At 49.4% G+C, this 24,826-nt stretch overlaps 2 protein-coding genes across 5 annotated transcripts in view; one reads left to right on the top strand and one right to left on the bottom strand.

Annotated features, from left to right (window-relative positions):
- WDR62 (WD repeat domain 62) overlaps nt 1–20,773 on the top strand; it is a 30,677-nt gene extending 9,904 nt beyond the window's left edge. The window contains exons 9-30 of one of the 4 annotated variants that reach the window (XM_053401637.1): nt 1,307–1,481; nt 1,754–1,891; nt 2,565–2,740; nt 2,996–3,087; nt 5,278–5,403; nt 5,894–5,961; nt 6,934–7,055; nt 9,401–9,476; nt 9,748–9,859; nt 10,426–10,489; nt 10,794–10,916; nt 11,031–11,167; nt 12,032–12,084; nt 14,162–14,365; nt 15,084–15,226; nt 15,481–15,617; nt 16,374–16,505; nt 17,427–17,556; nt 17,635–17,740; nt 19,456–19,522; nt 19,812–19,897; nt 20,130–20,773. In XM_053401637.1, the coding sequence (XP_053257612.1) occupies nt 1,307–1,481; nt 1,754–1,891; nt 2,565–2,740; nt 2,996–3,087; nt 5,278–5,403; nt 5,894–5,961; nt 6,934–7,055; nt 9,401–9,476; nt 9,748–9,859; nt 10,426–10,489; nt 10,794–10,916; nt 11,031–11,167; nt 12,032–12,084; nt 14,162–14,365; nt 15,084–15,226; nt 15,481–15,617; nt 16,374–16,505; nt 17,427–17,556; nt 17,635–17,740; nt 19,456–19,522; nt 19,812–19,897; nt 20,130–20,396 (2,734 nt within the window). In that variant the 3' untranslated portion in view covers nt 20,397–20,773. Of the gene's footprint in view, nt 1–1,306; nt 1,482–1,753; nt 1,892–2,564; nt 2,741–2,995; nt 3,088–5,277; nt 5,404–5,893; nt 5,962–6,933; nt 7,056–9,400; nt 9,477–9,747; nt 9,860–10,425; nt 10,490–10,793; nt 10,917–11,030; nt 11,168–12,031; nt 12,085–14,161; nt 14,366–15,053; nt 15,227–15,480; nt 15,618–16,373; nt 16,506–17,426; nt 17,557–17,634; nt 17,902–19,455; nt 19,523–19,811; nt 19,898–20,129 lie in introns of those variants that run through there. The other 3 variants (XM_053401636.1, XM_053401635.1, XM_053401634.1) reach the window with 3 other exon arrangements.
- The window catches only part of ALKBH6 (alkB homolog 6), a 158,667-nt gene that overhangs the window by 82,705 nt on the left and 51,136 nt on the right, over nt 1–24,826 (bottom strand). The gene's annotated exons all lie outside the window — the stretch shown is intronic.

Genomic DNA, 24,826 nt, shown 5'->3' with positions numbered 1-24,826 from the left:
CCCTTGTGGAGTGTTCCCTTAGCCTCCTCTCCTTTCTCCTTGGGATCCTCAGGGCAGCCGCCGCCACTGCCTGTGGTCTCTGAGAGCCAGTGTGGTGTAGTGGTTAAGAGCGGTGGACTCGTAATCTGGGGAACTGGGTTCGATTCCCCGCTCCTCCACCTGCAGCTGCTGGGTGACCTTGGGCTAATCACGCTTCTCTGAAGTCTCTCAGCCCCACTCACCTCACTGAGTGTTTGTTGTGGGGGAGGAAGGGAAAGGAGATTGTTAGCCTCTTTGAGATTCCTTCGGATAGTGATAAAGCAGGATATCAAATCCAAACTCCTGTTGTTGTTGTTGTTGTTGTTGTTGTTGTTGTTGTTGTTGTTCTTCTTCTTCTTCTTCTTCTTCTTCTTCTTCTTCTTCTTCTTCCTCTTCCTCTTCCTCTTCCTCTTCCTCTTCTTCTTCTCTCCCCCCTGCCCCAAAGAGAGGTGCCTCCTCATGCTACCCAACAGAGAGTGGCCAAAGGCGAACGTGAGGCCATCTTACTCCCTTTGGGAGGTAGCAGGGCCAACAGTGAGTGCTGCTGGGCCTGCATGGCAGAAAGGCTCCCAGGCAGGCAGCAAGCACAAGAAAGGCCAATGGGGTGCCTGCCTGCCTGCCTGCCTGGCCTCCCACTTGTCAGACCATTCCCAACAGCAAGGGCTGGCGGACTGGCTGGCTGGACTCCCTCACCCATTTGCTTGCTTACTCCGAGGCCACTTCAGCTCCTGGCCAGCCCCAGGGGCACCATTCGCCTGGGGAGCTTGTAGCAACAAACAGCTGCTCCAGCCTTTAGGAGGCAGAGATGCAAGAGGGCATTAGAGGGAAGGAAAGAGGGACTTGGGCCAGTGTTGCCTGTGGCACCCCTGACCATCATTCAAGGCACCCCCGGGCGCCACGGCACACTGGTGGAACACCACTGGCTTAGGCTATTGATTCCCAACTGCACTGGGACATGTTGTCCTTGCACAGTTTGGGCAAAATGCTGCTGTCTGGTGACTTTCAGCTTTTCTCATGTTTCTGGTGGCCGCACATGGGAAGCAAACGAGAGGTGCGGCTGGGAGACATCACACATTAGCAGGCTGTTGCTGCCCCTGCCTCCACATCAAGCTTAACTGTTCCCCATCGCCAGTGGCCCCTTTATTTTGATTGTGTGTGTTCCCACTTCCCTTGCACTTAAGGTCTTTGCAGCCTATGTAAGCATCGGTGTGTAAAATGAAGTTCATCATTTTGGTTCTTTTTGGTAACCAAGGAGCATGTTCCTCCCCCCCCCCCCGATCTTTTCAAGAAGGCCAGGTGCCACCTACTCAGATACGATTGCCTTGGCCTTTGACCCCCGCCATCACTGGCTCTCCTGCGTTTACAAGGACCACAGTCTGTACATTTGGGATGTGAAGGACACCCGCCAAGTGGGGAAAGTGTGGTCTGACCTTTTCCACAGCTCCTTTGTGTGGAATGTTGAGGTGAGTGGATGGTGCTTCTTCTTTTCTAAAAAGGATGTGAAGGATGTGAACGTTTATTTATTTCATTTATCTGTGTGCCACTCTTCATAAAAATTCAGGAAGTAGCTTACACGATGAAAATGAAATAAAATGGGCCGTTCCAATTTAGGGAAGTAATAATTAAAGGCCACACATTATTAATGGTGTTCGACAAACTAGGTCCATCACACGGCTTGGATTTTGTGTCTTGATTCTTCTGTTTTTTCCCTTGGCTCTTTGTGGATGCATCTTAGGTTTATCCTGAGTTTGAAGACCACAGAGGATGTTTACCCCCAGGGTCCTTTCTAACATGCTCATCGGACAATACTATACGGTTCTGGAACTTGGAAAATGGCACGCACGTGGATTTTCAGAAGAACATCTACAGTAACGTAAGCATTATTGCTTATTAAGAGGCTGGTTCAGACTTGATATGATGCCAGATTAAACCTGAGTGATTTATACCAATGCGTAGGTTGTTCATTTCAATGTCTGGAAGGCATGCTAGTAATTAAAACTAATTGAGGTTTTGTTGACTTAGTTCCCTTCTGGTTTGTTACAAATTGTCAGGACTGGTCGTTGTCCTCTTCAGATCACCACACAAACGCTTCTTGTTCTTTTATAACTTTTTATTGCGTATTAACAAAACATTCTTATAAACAGTTCTTAACTATTATTCCTCAGAGTCACTTCTTTCAGATACCTTCTGAGCTCTGCTTCTCCATGACCAGCCACTCTCAAAATGGCGAAGGCGCCTTTCCCTTCGTTTTCTACCCTCCTGGCTAGAGCTGGCCTGTATCTCCCCTCCTCCCAATCTGAGCTAGAACTGAACCCTTGCCTTTCCTGGGAACAGCCGGTCCCTCCCTGTTGTTCCTCTTGCTCTCTTCTCTTCAATTCACTGCTGTCCTCCCTCCCTTGGGGAATGCTTTCTCCCTCTGGGAAACTGGAATCTTCTAACTCTTCCCTGACACAAATTATTTTCCTTTTGATGAGTCTTCTTTTTAACAGAATGGGTGTCTGTGTATAGAGAGATATATCTCTTAAAACATTCTTTCCTCTATGAAGAACTTGCTGAAGATTATCTATGTGGAAAATAACATCCAGCACCTGCAAGATTTAACAAATTTGCCAGACAGAGGTGAAAATGCCAACTACCTGGATGTGAAATCTGGTGTCCGTGTGATGCAGGTCAGCCCTGATGGCCAGCACTTGGCCTCTGGGGACAGAGCGGGAAATTTGAGGTGGGTCTGTTTTATTCTGTATCGTCTGCCAGATTCTGTGTTTTCATATAATTGCGTGATGAGTTGTAGCTAAGGCACTGCGTATGCCAGTCACAGGCGGTGGGTTTCTACATCTTTGATTCCTCAGCCACAGCGATAATTGTATTATTTATATGCAGGCCATCTAACGGGGCTGCAAGCTCCCAAGGAACACCAGCCTTGGCAGACTGTCTCCAAATACTTAAAAGTTATTAAAATGTGTGTGTTGTCTTACAGGATACATGAGCTAAAATATATGGATGAAGTCATTAAAGTGGAAGCTCACGATTCAGAAGTTCTTTGCTTACAATATTCTAAGCCAGAAACGGGTACTGTATTTTTCGCTCTATAACACGCTCCCAACTATAACACGCACATAGTTTTTAGAGGAGGAAAACAAGAAAAAAATATTCTAAACGAAACAGTGGATGTATGATTTTTGTGGTTCATGCTGTGGCCACAGACATGTGATGTGATGGTGAGTTTGTGGTAGCCCAGTGCAAAAATCCTGAGGATCCATGTCGATCCATGCTAAAGTCGCCCTAAAGTCGCCAGGGCGCTGGGGGAGTGAAGGGGAAGCAAGAGAAGGAGAATGATGCCTCACACACACACAGACACACAGAGTATCCTGAAGTCGCAGGAGAGCGCAGGGGCGCTGGGAGAGTGAACGGGAAGCAGGAGGAGGAGAATGATAGCTCACACACACACACAGAGTATCAATCCTAGAGTCGCAGGGGCGCTGGAAGTTGCAGGGGCGCTGGGAGAGTGAACGGGAAGCAGGAGGAGGAGAATGATAGCTCACACACACACACAGAGTATCAATCCTAGAGTCGCAGGGGCGCTGGAAGTCGCAGGGGCGCTGGGAGAGTGAACGGGAAGCAGGAGGAGGAGAATGATAGCTCACACACACACACAGAGTATCAATCCTAAAGTCGCAGGGGCGCTGGAAGTCGCAGGGGCGCTGGGAGAGTGAACGGGAAGCAGGAGGAGGAGAATGATAGCTCACACACACACACAGAGTATCAATCCTAAAGTCGCAGGGGCGCTGGAAGTCGCAGGGGCCCTGGGGGAGTGAACGGGAAGCAGGAGGAGGAGAATGATAGCTCACACACACACACAGAGTATCAATCCTAGAGTCGCAGGGGCGCTGGAAGTCGCAGGGGCGCTGGGAGAGTGAACGGGAAGCAGGAGGAGGAGAATGATAGCTCACACACACACACAGAGTATCAATCCTAGAGTCGCAGGGGCGCTGGAAGTCGCAGGGGCGCTGGGGGAGTGAACGGGAAGCAGGAGGAGGAGAATGATAGCTCACACACACACACAGAGTATCAATCCTAGAGTCGCAGGGGCGCTGGAAGTCGCAGGGGCGCTGGGAGAGTGAACGGGAAGCAGGAGGAGGAGAATGATAGCTCACACACACACACAGAGTATCAATCCTAGAGTCGCAGGGGCGCTGGAAGTCGCAGGGGCGCTGGGAGAGTGAACGGGAAGCAGGAGGAGGAGAATGATAGCTCACACACACACACAGAGTATCAATCCTAAAGTCGCAGGGGCGCTGGAAGTCGCAGGGGCGCTGGGGGAGTGAACGGGAAGCAGGAGGAGGAGAATGATAGCTCACACACACACACAGAGTATCAATCCTAGAGTCGCAGGGGCGCTGGAAGTCGCAGGGGCGCTGGGAGAGTGAACGGGAAGCAGGAGGAGGAGAATGATCGCTCACACACACACACAGAGTATCAATCCTAGAGTCGCAGGGGCGCTGGAAGTCGCAGGGGCGCTGGGGGAGTGAACGGGAAGCAGGAGCAGGAGAATGATAGCTCACACACACACACAGAGTATCAATCCTAGAGTCGCAGGGGCGCTGGAAGTCGCAGGGGCGCTGGGAGAGTGAACGGGAAGCAGGAGGAGGAGAATGATAGCTCACACACACACACAGAGTATCAATCCTAAAGTCGCAGGGGCGCTGGAAGTCGCAGGGGCGCTGGGAGAGTGAACGGGAAGCAGGAGGAGGAGAATGATAGCTCAAGCACACACACACACAGTGGCTAATCCAAAATCGGACAGCAAAAAACTGCAGGCAGGGACAGAGAGCACGGGGTTGTTTTAAAGCAGCCAACCGGGCAGGAGCCGCTTACAGCAGATTCCCCCGCCATCCGTAGGCATTCGCTCCATAACACGCACAGACATTTCCCCTTACTTTCTAGGAGGAAAAAACTGCGTGTTACGGAGCGAATATTACGGTAAAATTTCAAAATTGAAAATGTGTGCAGTTAACATTTATTCCAGGCTCGTGCCTGGGGCTTTTTCTGTATGTGGATGTATATAGATACACACAAACTCGCTCCCATCGCTACAGGATTGGGACTATGGTGGCTGGGTGGTATTCAGCTCCGAGAAGACCCACTGGAATGAATGGATCTAACTTCAGCATGTCCTTCGTGGGTCTGCTTGTTCTTTTCCATTGCTTTGAGTCCCTTTGTGGTGGATGCGGAGTTGCCCATCTTTTCTGCCTCCTGTAGGGATGGCCCTGCTGGCCTCAGCGAGCCGAGACAGGCTGATTCATGTGCTCAACGTGGAGGAAAATTATAAACTAGAGCAGACGTTGGACGACCATTCCTCAGCCATAACAGCTGTGAGGTTTGCTGGTAAGTTGCCCAACAATCTGCTGCAGCTGATTGTATTTCTGGGAGCCTTGCTCTTCCCAGAATGGATATCAGTTCAGGCGCGGAACCTCTATGTGCAGTTGCACAGATTAATTCACTTCTCCCTGTGTTCTCGCACGACTCCAGTGTCAGCTGGCTTGCAGAGGAGAAGCTTCCAGTGCAGTGTTTTCCTGGGGTTGATAGTGTTTTATTGTAAGCCACCCTGGCTATTGTCTTTGAAGAGTGGGGTCTACATCTAAATCAGTGGGTTTTTTGGCCATGCCCCACCTAAGCCTCTCTAAAATCCTGATGCCTCTTCTCCCCGTGACATATAATTCTTATTATTCAAAAAGTGAACTCCTATTCACGTGGAGGAAGCCTAAAAGGCCATTAACTTGGTCTAAACAAGCTTGGAAACCATGGCTCTAGATAAATACAAGGCGATTCTTCTACAGATTTCACTTGCCTACAGATTTCTTCTTCTCGCCCACAGGAAATGGAGAGATTCAAATGATCAGCTGTGGAGCCGACAAAAGCATCTATTTTCGCAGTGCACAAAAGGTGCTTACAATTCATTTACGGAATAAGCCACCAGGAGGTTTGGCGATAGCCACCAAATGCAGATGGCTTTCGAAAAAGGATTGGATAAATCCACGAAGGAAAATAGCAGCAGGGAGGGCTCTTGCCTTTGCGGGCTTCCCAGAGGCATCCGGTTGTCCACCATGGAAGCAGGATCCTGAGCCAGAGGAGGCACCTTTGGCCTCATCCAGAAGGGCTGCTCCCATCTGAACTTGAGCAGCTTGTTTTCCTTTTCCAAAGACCCATTGCCAAATAATGAAAGGGGGACCTCTCCCCTTTTGTATCCAGATGAAAGTTTATCTGATTCGTTCATTCTTACCTTATTTTTCGCTCTATAGGACGAACTTTTTCCCCTCCAAAAATGAAGGGGAAATGTGTGTGCATCCTATGGAGCAAATGCAGGCTCCTCGGCTTCAGCGATAGCAACGCGAAGCCTCCGAAGCGCAGAGGGAGTGCTCCCTCCGCACTCCGGAGGCTTTGTGTCGCTTTCGCTGAAGCCTGGAGAGCAAGAGGCTTCGGTGCGCATGGACCCCTCTCGCTCTCCAGGCTTCAGGCAGCTATCCGCAAGCCTTTGGAGTGTGCCCCCAGCCCCGCAATCTCCGGGAGCGGAGGCAAGGCTGCGTGCAACCTTGCCGCCGCTCCCGGACCTGTTCTGGGGGCTGGGGTCAGGGGAAGCTCGGGCTTCCCCCGCCCCAGCCCCACGGCTAAAAAGGAAGCCAAGACAGCAGGTGGGATGGACCCTGCTGGCTGTCTTGGCTTCTTTGCTCTTTGGGGGGGGGAATAATTTCCCCCCTTTATTTCCCCCCCTAAAAACTAAGTGCGCCCTATGGTCTGGTCCACCCTATGAAGCGAAAAATATGGTATGTGTGAGGCCACTACAGACCTGCTGCGCTCCTGTTGGGGTAAAATTCCTGCACCAGTTCAGATCTTAGTTGGGTCGTTTTCACTCCACAGGTGTCGGACGGAATTAACTTCATCAGAACTCACCACGTTGCTGAGAAAACGACCTTGTACGACATGGATATCGACATAACACAGAAGTATGTTGCAGTGGCCTGTCAGGACAGAAATGTCAGGTAAACTGTTCCGCATTTTCCACCGCAGAATTTTCGGCATTCCACGCAGTCGAATGCTGGAAGAAAGTAAGCATATTCCTCCTCCTGACTGCCAGCCTCCCTCTTAACTTGTCTGCACTTTTGTTGTTCTGCCTTGTTGCATATGTCCATCCTATCAACAGACTGTTAAGACTGACGGTCTTTGAACCATGAAAGAATCAGGTCTGGCACGGTCGCTGTGTGTGCTAGTGGCCGTAAATCAACATAGTTGTGCGCCTTCCTTCAAAGCGCATAGGCGCTCTAGACCAGACACCAGAGAAGAAATAGATCATGGTAGTGATAAAGCTCAGACAAGTCTTTACTCTTTACTTGTAGGTCATAAAATGTGTAAATGGTTCCTGCTATTAACAGGCTTTCACCGCAGCTGCAGGTGAAGGTAGACTTAAAGTTCTGAGGCCTTGCTCTCTTCTGAGCTGCAAAATCTCTCTACATGTTGTCAGTTCAGGAGATAAACGCGGACTAGAAAAACGGTTTGCTGTGTTCTGTAGGAAACCACGTATGTCCAGAAAACGGTACCCTCAGAAAGGTCCCTGGGTAGTCTAAACAATCGGCACTTAGCTGCTTGCTGCTTCAGTCTTCTTTCTGTTTCTGGAAATGAATGAAACACTCTCACTCACGCCAACATTGACTGCCTCAGATCTCCCCATTTTGATTAGGTGCTTTTCTTGGGATACAGTTCCCCGTAAGGGGAAGAATAGGGTGAGAGCGTGGCTCAGTTGATGGGGCATGAGGCTCTTAATCCCAGGCTTGTGGGTTTGAGCCCCATGCATTGCAGAGGGTGGACTAGGTGACCCTCGTGGTCCCTCCGAACTCTACATTTCTACGATTCTAAATCATCTCATTTTGACATTCTCTGTAACAGTCAGAGCTCTTTAGATATATCCTCCGACAAGCGGTGGAGTTGGGCCACTTTGGTTTGGCAGATCTTGATGTGGAAATGATGATGATGCTGATGATTTTCTTTAAAAAAACCCCAACCCAATCTAGCTGGGTTTCCCCAGCCACTCTGGGCGGCTTCCAACAGAAGATTAAAAGTACATTAAAACATCAGACATTAAAAACTTCCCTAAAAAAGGCTGCCTTCAGATGTCTTCTAAATGTCATATTGTTGGTTGTTTATTTATATAGTTAAGTGCTCTGTTTGTGGAACTATTATCGCTAGAGTGTTTCTGATTTAAAGTATTATTTATTCAATTTATTAACTGTGTGCTCTGTAAAGAGTCTCTAAGCGACTTGCAAAACTTTAGCTGTTTTCAAGTTTTGCTTCTGAATATCCATATTCACCTAAATCCGAGAGGGAAATTCTATGGAAAGAGCCAGGATTAAACATCTCAAGAATCCCAAAACACCTGTGGCAGCTCTTGAGTCATGGACAGCTGAATTATTAATCTTCATCCTTTTATCATATGAGGACTTTAATCAACGGGATATTCTTACTCTTCTAAACAAAATACGAGACTTTCTTAATTATTTTGGCACTTTTTCTGAGAGTATGTCTGGGCTTTCCCCTCCTATTAAGCCTCGGTTGCTTTTATTGAGGGCTCTGCTGGTTCTGCAAAGGTCGGTAAATTGGACCTGTATGAGTTGCAGTGGCTGGAAGGAGCCTGAGAGAGGAAACAGATGAAGCTCCGGATCGGGGCCAATCACTGCGAGTACCACAGAGCGATTCCCTTACTGCTTGGCTAGAGCAGCAGATAGGAGCCAGAGCAACCAGCGAATTCATCCTCATCGCTCATCCTCCAGCTCCACGGCCCAGTTAGACGCCAAGAGCGCAGTGGCTCTTGGAGAAGTGCTAGCCAGGAAGAGTAGCTCATGCTTTGCATGCACGGGGCTCCGGGTTCAAATCCAGAGTACAGCCCCGCAATAGGAAAGGTGGGAAGTCCTCTCACCAGTCAGAAGCAGCACCCCAAGGACTGGCAGTCTAGCTCTGTTCCATTTTGTGAAATGTTTGTTTCATTTTGATGAAATTGTTTCCCTGTGTATTTTAATTAGACACCAACTCCTTCAGATTAACTTTATGCTTGAAAACTGCCATTTTGGCCAGTTTACGAGCATCAGTGCGCCCACAGATGCAGCACAGTCACGTCTAGGAAGCCCGAGGCGTTGACTCAGGGACTGTGTGCGCTGAGAGTGCTTTTAATTCCCAGAGAAAAGGACCAGTGTTTGCATAATGAACCTGTTGCTCCACTGCTCTTTCAAAGGCTTTGGGCACAGGACACGAAGCCCAGTATCAAAGCGTAGCTCTTCAGTTGTGTCACACCAACAAGCCTTTGCACACACCCAAATGTAACTTGACCTTCCTCCAGGGTATACAACACAGCCAGCGGGAAACAGAAGTGGTGCTACAAAGGCTCACAAGGCGATGACGGATCCCTTCTGAAGGTAACTGAGTTAATATGGGGAAAGTGCCTGTAGAAATAATCTCCCCTCCCCCCCCCCCCGGTGCAACACCAGGGGCTCTTGCCCGCCCTTGGACCCAGGTCTCCTGGAATGTGGCCTAATATTCCTGTGGGCTGTTGCTTCCCACTAAACGGTGTAAGGAATGCCAAGCACGCTTATTTTGTTGAACTGCGAATAAGTGGTTCGTTATTCAACCGACAACAATTAAAGTAAATCTGAAAGAGTGAAGCCTCTTTGTTTCCAATCCCTGCAGGTCCAGCTGGATCCTTCTGGAACATTCTTGGCCACCAGTTGCTCAGACAAGAGCATTTCCATTATCGACTTCCACTCTGGGGAGTGTGTTGCCAAAATGTTTGGACACTCAGGTTTGTTTTGCTGTGGTGCTCTCGCTGCTTTTTTTGGTTTGGTTATTTTGCAAGTGCATATCTAGTACATAAGGGACGCGGGTGGCACTGTGGGTTAAACCACAGAGCCTAGGACTTGCCGATCAGAAGGTCAGCGGTTCGAATTCCCGCGACAGGGTGAGCTCCCGTTGCTCGGTCCCTGCTCCTGCCAACCTAGCAGTTCGAAAACAGTCAAAGTGCAAGTAGATAAATAGGAACCGCTCCGGCGGGAAGGTAAACAGCGTTTCCGTGTGCTGCTCTGGTTCGCCAGAAGTGGCTTAGTCCTGCTGGCCACAGGACCTGGAAGCTGTACGCCGGCTCCCTCGGCCAATAAAGTGAGATGCGCGCTGTAACCCCAGAGTCGGCCACGACTGGACCTAATGGTCAGGGGTCCCTTTACCTTTTCTCTAGTACATAGTACAACCTATCCCAGCCTGGTTCCCTCTGCCTGTTTTGGATCCCATTAGCCCCAGACACTACAGTCTGTTTCTTATAAATTGTCGTGATAACTGATTCAACCAAACAACCAACGCACCTTTATCTTGCAGAAGTCGTTACGGGGATGAAATTCACCTTTGACTGCAAACATTTGATCACCGTCTCGGGAGACAGGTGGGCAACCTGAACTGCGACAGATGCTTGCGTGAATTAGAAATTTGTGGGCCTGAAAGTGGGGTCATTTAGTGTGTGATTGTTGCTCAATTAGCTTTAAGGGAAGAGTTTCCTGCTTGGCAGGGTGTTGGACTCGATGGCCCTTGTGGTCTCTTCCAACTCTATGATTCTATGATTCTATGACCTCTGGATGGGGTTCCCAGATGTGTGTGGCCTTTTCAGATCTAGGCAGGAGAGAGCAGGAAGCACACCAGAGGTGTGGAATGGTTCAGGCCACTGATTCGGCCCTCTTCCCATTCTCCAGCTGCATCTTTATATGGCACCTGAGTCCTGAAATTACCACCTGCATGAAGCAGCATTTGATGGACCTGGATCAAGTCCAGCAGCAGAGGAAAGCCAGGGAGCCCGTGTGGCCTCATCAGGTCAGGTACTGGAACAGCTGCGGTCTTGGGGTGACGCTCTCTGCTCCCGATGGGGAGACCGGGGTGACTGTCGCTCTTGAGCCCTGAAGGGGATCCCTCTGACTCTTCCTTTCCTCCAGGAGGGAGCCCTACATTGCTCTGCCAAGCGAAAGGTCTCCCTGTGGGGCTGAGCGCCTGACTGACTATGACACGGAGGAGGAGAGGGAAGAGGAAGACGCTGCTCTTCTGACGCCCCCCCAAGCTGTCCTTGATACAGGTGTGGAGGCACGAGGCACTTCCCAAGGCAGCTGGAAGGGAAGGTGCCCAGGGGATGCGTGGGATTTAGCGAGAAGCCACAGAAAACCCATCAAACTTCAGGAGAGGCCCAGCTGGAGACCCTGGTGACGGTGGTTTTGAAAAGGCCTTTTTGTTCTCTCTGCCTCCCCCGCCCCCTACAAAATTTCTGGTAATGTTTTGTTGGGGTGCAAAGAACATAAGAAGAGACTTGCTGGATCCGGCCCATCTGGTCCAGCATCCTGTTCTCACAGGGGCCAGCCAGATGCCCCAATGCGAAATGCACAAGCAGGACACTTAAACACAAGAGCGCTCTCTTTCAGTGTCCAGTGACTGGTATTCAGAAGCATTGCTGAGAATCTGAGCAGTGGTACCTCTGGATGCGAACGGGATCCGTTCCAGAGCCCCGTTTGCATCCTGAAGCAAATGCAACCCACCTCTGCGGGTCGCGATTTGCTGCTTCCGCACATGCGCGTGATGTAATTTTGAGTGTCTGCACATGCGCAAATAGCGAAACCCGGAAGTAATGTGCTCCGTTACTTCCGGGTCACCGCGGAGCGTAACCTGAAAACGCTCAACCTGAAGCACATTTAACCCGAGGTATGACTGTACTCTGCTTTACTTTGAAAAGCAAAACCCCTCTTATTTCTACTTGCTTTGGTTTCTGAGAGTTGGTAGATAAAAGTTTCCACGGGACCCAGTTCTGCTTTTCAGTGTTTTTCCGATTGCTCTGTGTTAGATGCAAAGGGGGGGGGATTTCTTCTTCCTATATGTGCCTTGTATGAAGAGTTTTACCTCTGCTTTCACGTTGCTCACCCCGATCTCCCTCCCCTCTTGCTCTCTCCAGCTCCTGCGTGCGTCCTCACCAACGGTAAACTACCCATGTGGGCAAAAAGGCTGGTATGTAATGTGCTCTTACAAAAAAGGTATTTTTCATAGATGGATTAATTCAGCCATTGCCAACCTTCCACGTATTTTGGACTACAACTCCTATCAGCCCTGGCTGACACAGCTGACTGGGGCTGATGGGAGTTGTAATTCAAAGCAGCTGGAAGGCACCAGGTTAACCATGACTGGATGGTGAGGCGTAGAATCCCAGTAACCAACGTTCTTCCTGTTGTAATTAATTTCCTATATCTTGCCCCCAGGGCATCTGACAACTAAGGTGCAGCATTAAAAAGAAACGTAAAATCACAAAGTACAGCAGGCAAGTCGGCGTTAGACAATACAAATGGTGTCGCTCGTATTATGCTCCAAAGGTCTGTCAGTTGCCATCTGATAACGGGGAGGACCACCTGACCTCAGGAGAGAGGGACTTCCATAGCTGGAGTGCCACCACTGAGAAGGCCTTGTCTCGTGTGACATGCACCAGCACCGAAATCAAGTCATGTTCCCTGAGGGTGCCAAAACCCTGGCCTCTCCTGCAGATCTCCAAACAAGTGTTGGCTGATGCTGCAGAAAGTGCTCCTTTGGCCCTGAGCCAGGGCATGGGAAATAATGATGAAATAGGTGTTGCTAGCAGGGGTGGGTTTGTTCCACGCCTTGGGCCTTGGCTGCAGATCAGGGTGAAGGAGGATGTCAGGTTTGGATGACCCACAAAGCCAAACCTTGGCTTCACTTTTGTGCCGTACCAGCCTGAAAAAGCTTCCGTCCTCCGGAGCCATGGTGTGGCTTAGCGTGACGTCCAAATGGGGCCACTGCCAACGACTTAACCCATGGTTAAGAGACAAAGGGTTCTCTCCATAGCTGTCAAGCGTCCCTTATTTGGCGGGAAACTCCCTTATCCCAGCGCCGTGTCCCGCTGCTGTCCCTTACTGATGATGTCCCTTAAATTTCCCGGGTTTCAAAGGAAGCAGCTCCTCTCCCTCCCTCCCTCCCTGCCGGCCAGGGAGGAGGGAGGCTCCAGCTGCGTTGCTTGGCTGCGTTGCTCACCCAATGAGGAGTCTAAGAACGACTGGGGGGTGGAGCTTGCATGCCTTGTGCCAATCAAATTGGCCGCGTTGCCTGGGGACTCGCCTTTGCTCAGCGCTTCCCAGCGGAGAGGTGACGGTGGTTTTCCTTGCTGCATCCCCTTTGCCGAGTTTCTGCGCTGTGGGAACCACCACTTGAGGCTTTGTTTGGCTGCTGGCTGGGCTTTCTGCCTTTGGCTCAGAGGGGCTCAGAAGTTGAACCTCCTTGTGCTCTGAAAATCCCTTATTTTGGCTGCTGATCCCTTATTTTTGAGGTTGCTGGTCCCTTATTTTCATATCTGTAAGTTGACAGCTATGGTTCTCTCTATCCCTCCGGGTTAGCATGAACTGCAGTTATTTTTGCATGCTTAATCACAGGCAGCAGAAACTGCTGGTCCAAAAATGAAAGGAGCTCCAGTCCTCCAGCTTTGACAGCTAAGCAGTTGGGTGCGTTGTTGGTGCAAGTTTTGCTTGGATAGGATGAAAACAAGAACCACTCTTGCTGGGTCCTGCAGAGAAGCAAATGGTCCTCTTCAATGTGTTGATAATCAAATGGGGCGTGGGGCTTCTACTGTGATCTGTGGGTCTCCAAATGTCTGCAAATCGAGGCAAAGGAGGCAAGTGAAGTATCTGAACCAGGCAGAGGGCCTTCTCGGTAGTGGCGCCCGCCCTGTGGAACACCCTCCCATCAGAGGTCAAGGAAATAAACAACTATCCTACTTTTAGAAGACATCTGAAGGCAGCCCTGTATCTGGAAGTTTTTAAAGTTCAGTGTTTCATCATGTTTTTAATATTCTGTTGGGAGCCGCCCAGAGTAGCTAGGGAGGCCCGGCCAGATGGGCGGGGTAGAAATGATAAATTATTATTATTAATTATTATTATTGTAGGTTAGGGGTGGGTTACAAAACACCAACTGCTAGCCGTTAACCCATCCATGATTAGTTCTCTGACTTGGCAATTTTTATCCCAACCACATGAGTGGCATGAAGAAAAACACACACACTTCCTCTCAACTTTCGTCTCTCTAGCTTGGAGAGGCAGATAATGCGGACACCGCCGCCTTCAACTCCAGGGTGAGTTATCAGCCGCAAGGGCGATGGGCAGAACGTGCCGCCAAAGAGCCCATTAAGACCATGCTGGATGCAGACCTGAATTACTTCACCCCAATTAAAAACAGCAGCCTGCATGACAGTGAGCTGGAACCGCAGAATCTGAATCGGCTGCTCTCAGAGGTGAGAAAAGTTTACTTGGTACAAGGGGCTTAACTGAGGTCAACTTTGCTGTCCACCTGCACCCCCACACCCTCTGTCTGAAAAACAGACCCCATGTCCTTTGAGTCCAGGGACAGAAGTCCAGGGACAAGCCTTGGAACTAATTTTCAGGGGGTGGTACTTATTCCTGGAGCATGTTAAGTGTGTGCCTTTCCGTGTGGGTAGAGTTCCTCTCCTTTCACCAATGAGCCCCCGTCCACCTGGGAAGCAGGGAGAAATATTTCCCTTTGGGGCTGTTCTTTGGATGCGCTTCCGTGGCTCTTGCTTGCGCCAGGGGGCTTGTGGCTTTTTGCAGCAGAACCTGCATCTGCCCCCCAGCTTTTAACAGCGCACAAACCAACCAATCAAGGCTCCCTTACAAAACCTGATTATTGGGGAGCGTGCGGCTGCCTTGGGTTTCCTCAAGGTGGCAAGCAGATTTTCCAGTTAGCTTTTGTGATTTTTTTTAGTTTGATTGTACCTGGAGTTGATCCATCAATGAGAGCTTTCGCGCTCCTTTAAAATTATTTTGGAGCCACTCTGCAGCCCTTTGATATTCCGGCTCCAGAACGTTTCTTACTTCCATCTTTTCTGCTGTCTTTGAATCCTTTTAAAACGCTGGAAGGGAGAGTCACGGGGACTAATTCCCTTTTCGAGGGCGGGGGAAAAGGTCACAGGCTATTTTTGGTTTTCCCTCCAGGCCAAAGACCACCCCAGCAACATCATTGAAGATTTCCAGCAGTCAGATCTGTCCTCTGATGATGAGGCGAAAGAAGAGCTTGAAATCAGTGGGGACAGCCTGTGCCCCGAACAGACCGGCAGCAAGACCCCGGAGAGCGAAAGGTCAGTCCTCGCTTGGACGCTCAGGGCTGCAGCCTGGGAGGAACTGCCCTTGAAGTCTGCAGGCTTACCATCGAGTAAATGCGCTTAGGGTAGAGCTGCAGGACTTACAGAGGGGGAGAGCCTGATGTGGTTTGGATTTGGCTGGAGACATCTCTCTCTGCCCTTGAAGTTTTGAAAGAAGCTTGAACTGATGAAAGGACGCTTTTCTCTCCACCCCCCAAGAATCACCGGCACTTTTTAACCTTTCTTTAAAGGAGCTACATGAAGGAGCTGCTCCTTCAGCCGGCGTTCCAGAAGGAAGCGGCAAATACCAAGGAGAAGCTGCCAGACAAAATCTACTCTGTGACTTCCTTAGATTCAGAGGTCTCTGCTTTCAGCCACCAGCAAGAAGGTACCCTGAAAGACGATTCCTGCTCACATCTGGGGTATTTTTTTGGTGCTTGAGCTGCAGAAGGGCTCTCCCCTCTCAGTTGGCCATTGTGCCCCCACCCCTGCCCAGTTAGTGTCAATTTCCAGGGCCCAGTGAAGCAGGAAGACCTGGCCCTTGAACCCCCAAGTGCATGTGAGGGGGGAGCCGTCTGCTGTGTCCAAGAAGAGATGCCTCGGCCTCTGTCCGCACCCTACAGATTGGGCTGGTAGAGGGGGCAGCAGGAAGGGAATCTGCTCTCATGGTTGTCACAGCCCTCCCCCAAAAAGATCCTGCATAAAAGGCAAGAGGTGAGGAAAAGGGACTTGCAGCTGCAGGATGAGACCTTCCCCCATCCTCTGTAAGTCAGCTGTAGGGAATGAGGTGTGTGTTTGCAGGAAAGGGAGAGTCAGGGAAAGGAGAAGCAGCATGGAATTGTAGAGTGGGAAGGGACCATTGCGGTCATCTAGTCCAACCCCTGCTGTGCAGGAATCTTTTGCCCCGTGTGGGGCTCGAACCCACAGCCCTGTGTTTAAGCGCCTCGTGCTCTGCAGACTGAGCCATCCCAAGTTCGTTCCTGTGCCAGGTGATCCAGGAGATTTGGGTGGGAGAAGAAGCCAGTGCTTGGCTCAGAATCTAGGATGGCTTTGTAGTCTGCAGACTGAGCTCTCCTCTGAGCTTTTTCTTCCTTTCCTTCCCCCCGGCCCTGGCTTTGTACAATGTGCCAATCGGACGCTCTAGTTTCGGAGGCAGAAACGGAAATGACCGACGTGGAGGAGAACTTCCAGCAGACCAGCTCTCTGCCCCAAACCCCTGAGCAAGAGAAATACCTGCGGAATCACTTTGAGACGCTGGCTGATGCCCAGGCAGAAGGTAAGGCCAGAGCTGCGGCAATGAGCCGAATGTTGATATTTTCACCCCCTCCCATTGCGAGAATCTCCTGATATGGTTGGTGTTTTGAGAAAGGAGGCGGCGGAAAATGCTCTTTGCTTCTTCCGCTCCTGCCTGACTGCCTGTCTCTATGTGTTATCTATGTAGTGACTAGATGGCTGAGTGAGAGCTATAACTCTCATGCAAGCCAGTAGTTCTTTAGTTTGTAGTAGCTATTAGAAATAAAAGGAGTTATGCTTCACAGCTAGCTTCCGCGTTATTTATACTCTGCTGAGTCTGGGACTCACAATGCAGAGTTGTGAGTCCAGTGCACTGAGACCTACTTTCCAGGATTGGAAGGTCTCTGAAAGTGCTCCAGTCACCTAGCCCAGTCGGGGCAGAACCAGTTATTGAGCCCAGTCGCTGACACCGGTTGCAAGGCGTACTGACACCGAACGGCACAGCGGCTGTGCTCTTCCCATAAGCAAGAACCCCTCGCCTAATAGGCACAGCCGGAGGCGCATGGGGCAGTTTCTCAGGGTGCTCTTCTTTTGATTCACTGACTAAGTAACAAACCCCTTGGCAGGCCATTGGCACTTTGACGGCGGATTAGAGGTCATTTGCCTGGGGTGTGTTTGTCAGTATTCACTTTTCAGCTACTGTTTGTTGGTGATATTATTAGCTGTGTTTACCTTTACCTCCAAGGAGCTGAGGGTGGGGTGCATGGTTCACCCTCTCCTCATTTAACCCCCACAGCAACCCTGTGAGGTGGGCTAGGCTGAGAAGCAGTGACTGGTCCAAGGCCACCCATTGAGCTTCATGGCCGGGTGGGGATTTGAACCCTGGTCTCCCAGGTCCTAGTCCACACTGGCTGTGTCAAGAACTTGGGAAAAGCTCCTGCTTGCTCTCCCCTTTTGGATGCAGAAAAGTTTGATGGCTGCCTAAAGGATCTGAAGGCGCCCGAGGAGCAAGAGGAGGAGGAGGCGGCCTTGTTCCAGAACCCTCGCCTGAGCATATCTACCCGTTTTCTCTCCAGCTGCCAAAAGAATAGCAGGTTGGCAGATATATATCTATATTTTCAACCCTCCATTCATGAAAGAACCATCTGAACGGCTGTGTTCCTTTCACACAGGTTTGCAGCTCCCTTTCTTCCGAGGCTCCGTCAGCACTCTCAGGCCGCTGCTGCAGACCAACTGGCGGAGGAGAGTCTCCTGTCGGGCGAGCACAAGAAACCAGAGGCAAGATGGCCGCCTGAGTGGAGGATGAGCCGCTGGGCTCAGCTGTTCCCTTTTGCATCTTGGCAGACGTCTTGTCTCCCAGCCCTTCTGTGAAGATTGGGCGCAGCCACGACTCAGTGGCAGCGGAACAGGGGCTCTGCAGGCAGAAGGGAATTTCCAGTTAAAAGATCTCTGGTAGCCACAATGGAAAATAATAATAATAATAATAATAATAATAATAATAATAATAATAATATAATAATAATAATAATAATAATAATAATAATAATAATAATAATAATAATTTATTATTTATACCCCACCCATCTGGCTGGGTTTCCCCAGCCACTCTGGGCGGCTTCCAACAGAAGATTAAAAATACATTAAAACATCAGTCATTAAAAACTTCCCTAAACAGGGCTGCCTTCAGATGTCTTCTAAACGTCAGGTAGTTGTTTATTTCTTTGACATCTGGTGGGAGGGCGTTCCACAGGGCAGGCACCACCACCAAGAAGGCCCTCTGCCTGGTTCCCTGTAGCTTCACTTCTCGCAGGGAGGGAACCGCCAGAAGGCCCTCAAAGGTGGATCTCTGTGTCTGGGCTGAACAATGGGGGTGGAGATGCTCCTGCAAGCAGGGACGTAAGAAGGGGGGCAAGGGGGCGGTCCGCCCCGGGTGCTACCCTGGGGGGGGTGATAAGATGGCCCGCTGCCTCCCCCCAGCTGTAGAGTGGCCGAGGGTACAGGCACCAAGTGTGCGGCAGCCCATACGGACAGTGCTTGAGTGGCAGCCTGTACGGTTTGCCCCGCCCCCGGCTTAGAGGCTTCTTCCACCACTGCCTTTAGGTATACTGGACCAAGGCCATTTAGGGTTTCAAGGTCAGCACCAACACTTTGAACTGTGCTCAGAAACGTCCTGGGAGCCAATGTAGGTCTTTCAGGACCGGTGTTAGGTGGTCTCAGAAAAGACCAGGGATGTCCAACACGTCAATCGCGATCTACTGGTCGATCCCTGCAAGGTTTTGGTAGATCGCAGTCGATCGCTGGCCCCCTTCCGGCCCCTCTCCCTGCGCCGGCCTCTATTGTTACAGAAGAAAAGCCGGAGTTTAGAAATGGAGGCCATTATCTGGCCAGCGATCCTAAGGTCAGTGGCTGCTTCTGTTCCTCCCTCCCTCAGCAGAGCTGCAGAAAAGTCCCTAATCCCCCCTCCACAACTTTGACCTGAACCCCTAAAAAACGAGGGTAGATCACTGCCAGATTTTAATTTTGAAAGTAGATCGCAGTCTCTCGGGAGTTGGCCACCCCTGGTCTAGACAAATTGATGTCCTCAAAGGCTGCTTCATGTGCACAGTTCAGAAATGTAAATAAGGCTTTTCTTTGATCCCTCCACATTTGCAAACGTAAATGACTTGAAAGCAGTTTAACTGGAACGTAGCCCCCACATAAACTGGGAGTTGCTCGTAACCGTTTAGTGTGTGTGAAATTCCCAGTGGATTCCTTGTTACACTAATGCAGCTGCGCTGGTTGTGGCTGATGGGAGTTTTAGTCTCCAGAGGGCACCAGATTGGCAAATGCTGCACTGGCACCTCTATGGCCTGCAAGTCGATGCATGGGAAATGGTGGCTAAGTATTTTGCAGTCAAGGAAGGGACCGAGACCTTGGGTTGGGACATCTGCAATGCTTTTAAACTTGCAGCCTGGGGATTTGGTTTCTAACAGTCTATGATGTAACTGCTTTAGAAATTTTCTGAAGAAACCAGCTGTGAGCTGAAGGAAAAGCTTGACGCCAGAACCTTCATCGCCTCAGGTAGGAAACTTTCTGGAATGTTGTGTTTGCAGCAGGTTTGTCATGTAGCAGAGGCAGAAACTGTTACCGTTCCCTGTTGTGGAGAAACATTCGCTGCTGCAGGGCGTGGATTTGACTCTGCCGCTGCGTAGGGTGGATTTCCAGAAATGCCAGTTGATGCAAACAGTTCTCGTTCTTCTGGTACCTTTGGAAACTGAAGAATGCTGTTGGGTGTGCTCCCCTCTTCCCCTTCTGGGAAGGCTCCAAATGTAGAAATCTCTCTCTTCCCGCCCCCCCCCTATGTTCTTAGAATCACAGGTCCTGGTCAAAAACTTTGAAATAAACCTGCAGCCTTTGTGCACCAAGTTTCAAGAGACTTTGCAGCTTTATGATAAGGTAAGCTATAGGAAAAGGCAGCAACGTAAGAACTTTTTCTAAAAATTCTTCTCCATCTACATATTTTTTTGGGGGTCATCAGTTTATCCTGTCAGATGTTTAGGAGATGGTTTATATAGGGCTGTGGGGTACTATTGTGGCAGTGTGGGTCCCTGGCATCCTTGTCCCAGCCCAGTTTCGGTCACGGGTGCGAATCCTGGGTGTGAAAGCGTTTGTCCTTTTTGCTGTGCAGGTGACCTCCTGCAGCGACTCCACGGAGGAGGAGCTTCTCCACGTTAAGAACCGGCTGGTTAGCACTTTCTCCTGGATGAAACAGGAGCTGGACTCCCGAGCGATCAAGAACAACGCAGACGTGGCAACAGCCACGGACAGCCCGTCGCCCTGGCAGAAGCACCTTCAGGACAGCGAGACTCGCTCTCTCCTGAAGCATTACTCCGACTCGCTGCTGAACATGGTCCAGAAGAAGCTGGAGGAAACCCACAAGGCGGACGTCGCCTGAATCGCCCCAGGCAAGGGATACGTCTGCCCCGCCCCTAAACAAACTTTATTGCGGCGCTGAGCTCAAGAGAACGTGCCCATTAACTTCCGTGTGACTCCTGAGGAGTTAACAGCAGTCAAGAAGGGAACAGATTAGCATTTATAACTCTAGTTTATAACTCTAGTCTCTATTTCCTGTGCATCTACACACACACATACACACACACACACACCATTTTCCGCCTGGAAGCAAATACTGACAAGTTGTGTGTTTTTTTAGCTTTTCCCAGAGACCTCTTACGCAAAGCATTCTTTATAAGAATGAGGGAAGTAGGAGGAGAAGAAGGTGTTGTAAGTTCTTACGGGTTCTCTGATATTCCTCCACGGTGCTTTCTCGTCCATCTGTGTGAGTGTGAACGCTGCTTTGCAACAGCGGTTCTTCAACGTTTGCTGTTTTTTTCTTGGTTTTGAGAATTAATAAAATTGTATTATTAGATTTTGAAGTGTGTGTGTGTTGATTGGGTGGGACCCATTGCTGAGTGCGCAGACTTCCTCTCATCCCCCTTCATGCTTCCCGGATCTGCTCCCAACCCTCTAGAAGAGATTTATGGGGGCACACAGAGAGCTGCGGTGGGGGTGGGGGGGGGCGAGAGAAGGTGAAGTCCCGTTGCACAAGCAGGAGTCATGCCCTGCTTATGGGCTTTATGTGAGTGTGTGGGGCTGTAACTCAACAGTGGAGCATTGCAGAGCCAACTTCAGGCAGGTCTCGGAACTACCATATTTGTCGCTCCATAGGGCGCATCGGACCATAGGGCGCAGCTAGTTTTTTTGGGGGGGGATGAAGAAAAAAAATCTTATTTCCCCCCCCCCCCCCCGCCAGCCCCAAAGAGCAGCGTACAGGCTGCACAACCTCTCCCTTCCGGAGGGGTTGCGTGGGGCTATGGCACAAGCCAAGGCAGCCAGCGGGATGGATCCTGCTTGCTGTTTTGGCTTCCTCTTTAGCCCCACGCAACCTCTCCCTGCCGGAGGGGCTGTGCGTGGCTATCCCTGAAGTCTGGAGAGCGAGAGGGGTCCGTGCGCACCGAAGCCTCTCGTTCTCCAGGCTTCAGCAAAAGCAATGCGAAGCCTGGTGGAGCATGGAGGGAGCGCTCCCTCTGCGCTTCGGAGGCTTCGCGTTGCTATCGCTGAAGCCGAGGAGCCTGCATTCGCTCCATAGGACGCACACACATTTCCCCTCAATTTTTGGAGGGGGAAAAAGTGTGTCCTATAGAGCGAAACATACGGTATCTTTGAAACCCTGGAGAGCTGTTGCCAGTTAGCGTCCACAGTGCTGAGCATGATGGAGCCTTGGTCTGACTTGGTAGAAAAAAGACAGACACAGAACCGAGAAATTGCACAAAGCAAATGAAATACCGTGAAAATCCCTCAAACGAGAAGTAATCGACTAGAAATATTACCTTATGGAAATAAACCAAATATTAAAAATCAAAAAGTTTAAGGAAAAAATTAGAAAAACCTAAAATTGAACAAAGCCTTAATGGGATGCCGGCTACAAGCCTCGTTTCACTGAACTATTATAATACTTCAGAATTTTGGGGAGTTCTACCCCCTTTTTTTGAATTATGGTCATTTAAGGTTTATGATTTTTCTATTTCTTTCTGAGGAAACTGAATAGTTCAGTGAAACGAGGTTTTGATTTTATTATTTAGTGTATTTCCATAAGATATTTTCACGGTACTTCATTTGTTTTGTGCAATGGTCTGACTTGGTAGCTTTTGACATTCCTAGCAGCTGACTAGGACTGGGCTCGGGGGGGGGGGCAGCATGATCCTACGCTTCCTACCATGAAAAGAGAGACTGAGACTAGACGGATCTTTGGTGCGCTGCAGGAGGGCCCTTCCGTGTTCTTAAGACCTACTGTTGAGAGCAAAACATTTATTTCTTTTATTTATTTCCGTTATCTCTTAAAAACATATGAAAGTAAAAAAAATGAGAGGCACAAATACAAGATGGGTGACACCTGGCTTGAGAGCACTACATGTGAAAAGGATCTAGGAGTCTTGGTTGACCACAAGCTTGACATGAGCCAACAGTGTGACGTGGCAGCTAAAAAAGCCAATGCAATTCTGGGCTGCATCAATAGGAGTATAGCATCTAGATCAAGGGAAGTAATAGTGCCACTGTATTCTGCTCTGGTCAGACCTCACCTGGAGTACTGTGTCCAGTTCTGGGCACCACAGTTCAAGAAGGACACTGACAAACTGGAACGTGTCCAGAGGAGGGCAACCAAAATGGTCAAAGGCCTGGAAACGATGCCTTATGAGGAACGGCTAAGGGAGCTGGGCATGTTTAGCCTGGAGAAGAGGAGGTTAAGGGGTGATATGATAGCCATGTTCAAATATATAAAAGGATGTCACATAGAGGAGGGAGAAAGGTTGTTTTCTGCTGCTCCAGAGAAGCGGACACGGAGCAATGGATCCAAACTACGAGAAAGAAGATTCCACCTAAACATTAGGAAGAACTTCCTGACAGTAAGAGCTGTTGGACAGTGGAATTTGCTGCCAAGGAGTGTGGTGGAGTCTCCTTCTTTGGAGGGCTTTAAGCAGAGGCTTGACAACCATATGTCAGGAGTGCTCTGATGATGTTTCCTGCTTGTACAGTGTATTCTCAACTGCCTGCGTAAACCTGCTGGGGAAAAAAAATTTCAGCAAGCATTTAAAAGTCAAAACAGAAGTCTCCTGCTGAATCTCTAGTGGCAAAGAGTTCCACAGGACTGGGCCAATGACACTGAAGTCTCAGTTCCTTCTTGTTGTCAAATGAGCCTTGCCAACTTGGGGAATGACCAGTTATGATCCTGCAGACGATCTCTGTGATTGAGCTGGGATATTAGGGTTCAGGCAATTCCCCCAGTTAGGCTTGACCAAAGTTGTTCAGGGTTTTGTAAATTAATACAAGGCTCTTGAACCTAACTCTGTAGTAGATGGAAATATGGAATAAACACGGAAATGGGAGGTGCGAGGAACGGAATGGAATCTCCTGGAAGATGGCCGGGCTGTCTTGTCTGGAACCCTGATCAGGAGCACTTCCTACGGCCACTTTCTGCAGCAGCTCCCGGTTAGCGATACAGTCGAGGTAAGACCTCGGTTGAACTCTCCGGCATGGTTTGTTAAACAAAACCCGAGAGAGAGAGAGAGATTCGGCTGCATAAAATCAAACTGCTCAGAAAGCTGTCCATGGAAACAGGTTTATTCAAATCTGAGCGAGACATGGAAATGTGGCTCTGTTTGAAAGGAGAGATTTGTTTGCTTGCGAGCATCTGGCTGAGTGCTGGAAAAACCCACCGGGAAGAGGCTGCCCAAACAACCCCACGCCCAGGTTTGCTCACAGAGTGGGCCTTTTCTGCGGTGGCAGGAAGGCATTTCTCTTTTTTAAAAAAAAATAATTTTTATTAATAATTTCAACATAACAAATTATCAAAAGCATATCATCTTCATTTTCCCCCTTTTTTTCCTTCTCCCCTCCCCAAGAAAAAAAACCCTACTAGACTTCCCTCATCTCTTCTCCGGTTTTTCAACACATATTATTCTTTGCATATTATAAAAATGTAAAGATCCTTAAATTATCTATCTATTACGTTCACAATAATAACTTTGTGTATGTTTATTCAAAGCCTGCCAAGGAGTCCAATTCATTTTGTGTTGTTTTTTAAAGTAATTTGTAAAAAGTTCCCATTCTTCTTTAAAGCCACCATTGTCCTCGTCTCGCAGTTTGTATGTCAGTTTAGCCAATTCTGCATAGTCCATCAGTTTCTCTTGCCACTGTTCTTTTGTCGGGCTTTCCTCGTTCTTCCATCCTTGTGCTATTAGGACTCTTGCCGCCGTTGTCGCATACATCAATATATTTCTGAATTGCCTTGGCAGGTCTTTTCCTGCAATCCCTAACGGGAGGCATTTCTCGTCCCCAGCCTTTGCCAACCTGGTTCATTGCAGGAAATCAGAGCTTGAACATCCTGTATGGCAGAACCCACCATTCTCTCTTGGGCTTCAGTGTTGAACTGTTCCAACTGTTGTGTGTATGTCCTAAACTCTAGTTTATCACACAGTTATTTATTCTTACAGCACCTTGTTTCCCTAATAAGTTGTCTATTTTTGCAAAAATAAATTGCTTTCATGGTGTAGCATTACAGATACATGATTACCCACGGCTCTGGCACTCTGATCCCATTACAGTGGTACTTCAGGTTACAGACTCCGCTAACCCAGAAATAGTACTTTGGGTTAAGAACTTTGCTCCAGGATGAGAACAGAAATCGCATGGTGGCGGCGCAGCGACATTAGCTAAAGTGGTACCTCAGGTTAAGAACAGTTTCAGGTTAAGAACGGGCCTCCAGAACGAATTAAGTTCTTATCCGAGGTACCACTGTATATCTGTCCTGACTGCAGTGTTACAAGA

Source organism: Podarcis raffonei, chromosome 8, assembly GCF_027172205.1.
Source record: "Podarcis raffonei isolate rPodRaf1 chromosome 8, rPodRaf1.pri, whole genome shotgun sequence".
Classification (NCBI taxonomy): Eukaryota; Metazoa; Chordata; class Lepidosauria; order Squamata; family Lacertidae; genus Podarcis; species Podarcis raffonei.
Note: the sequence above shows the minus strand (reverse complement) of the source record. Positions and strands in the feature narration are given on the sequence as shown.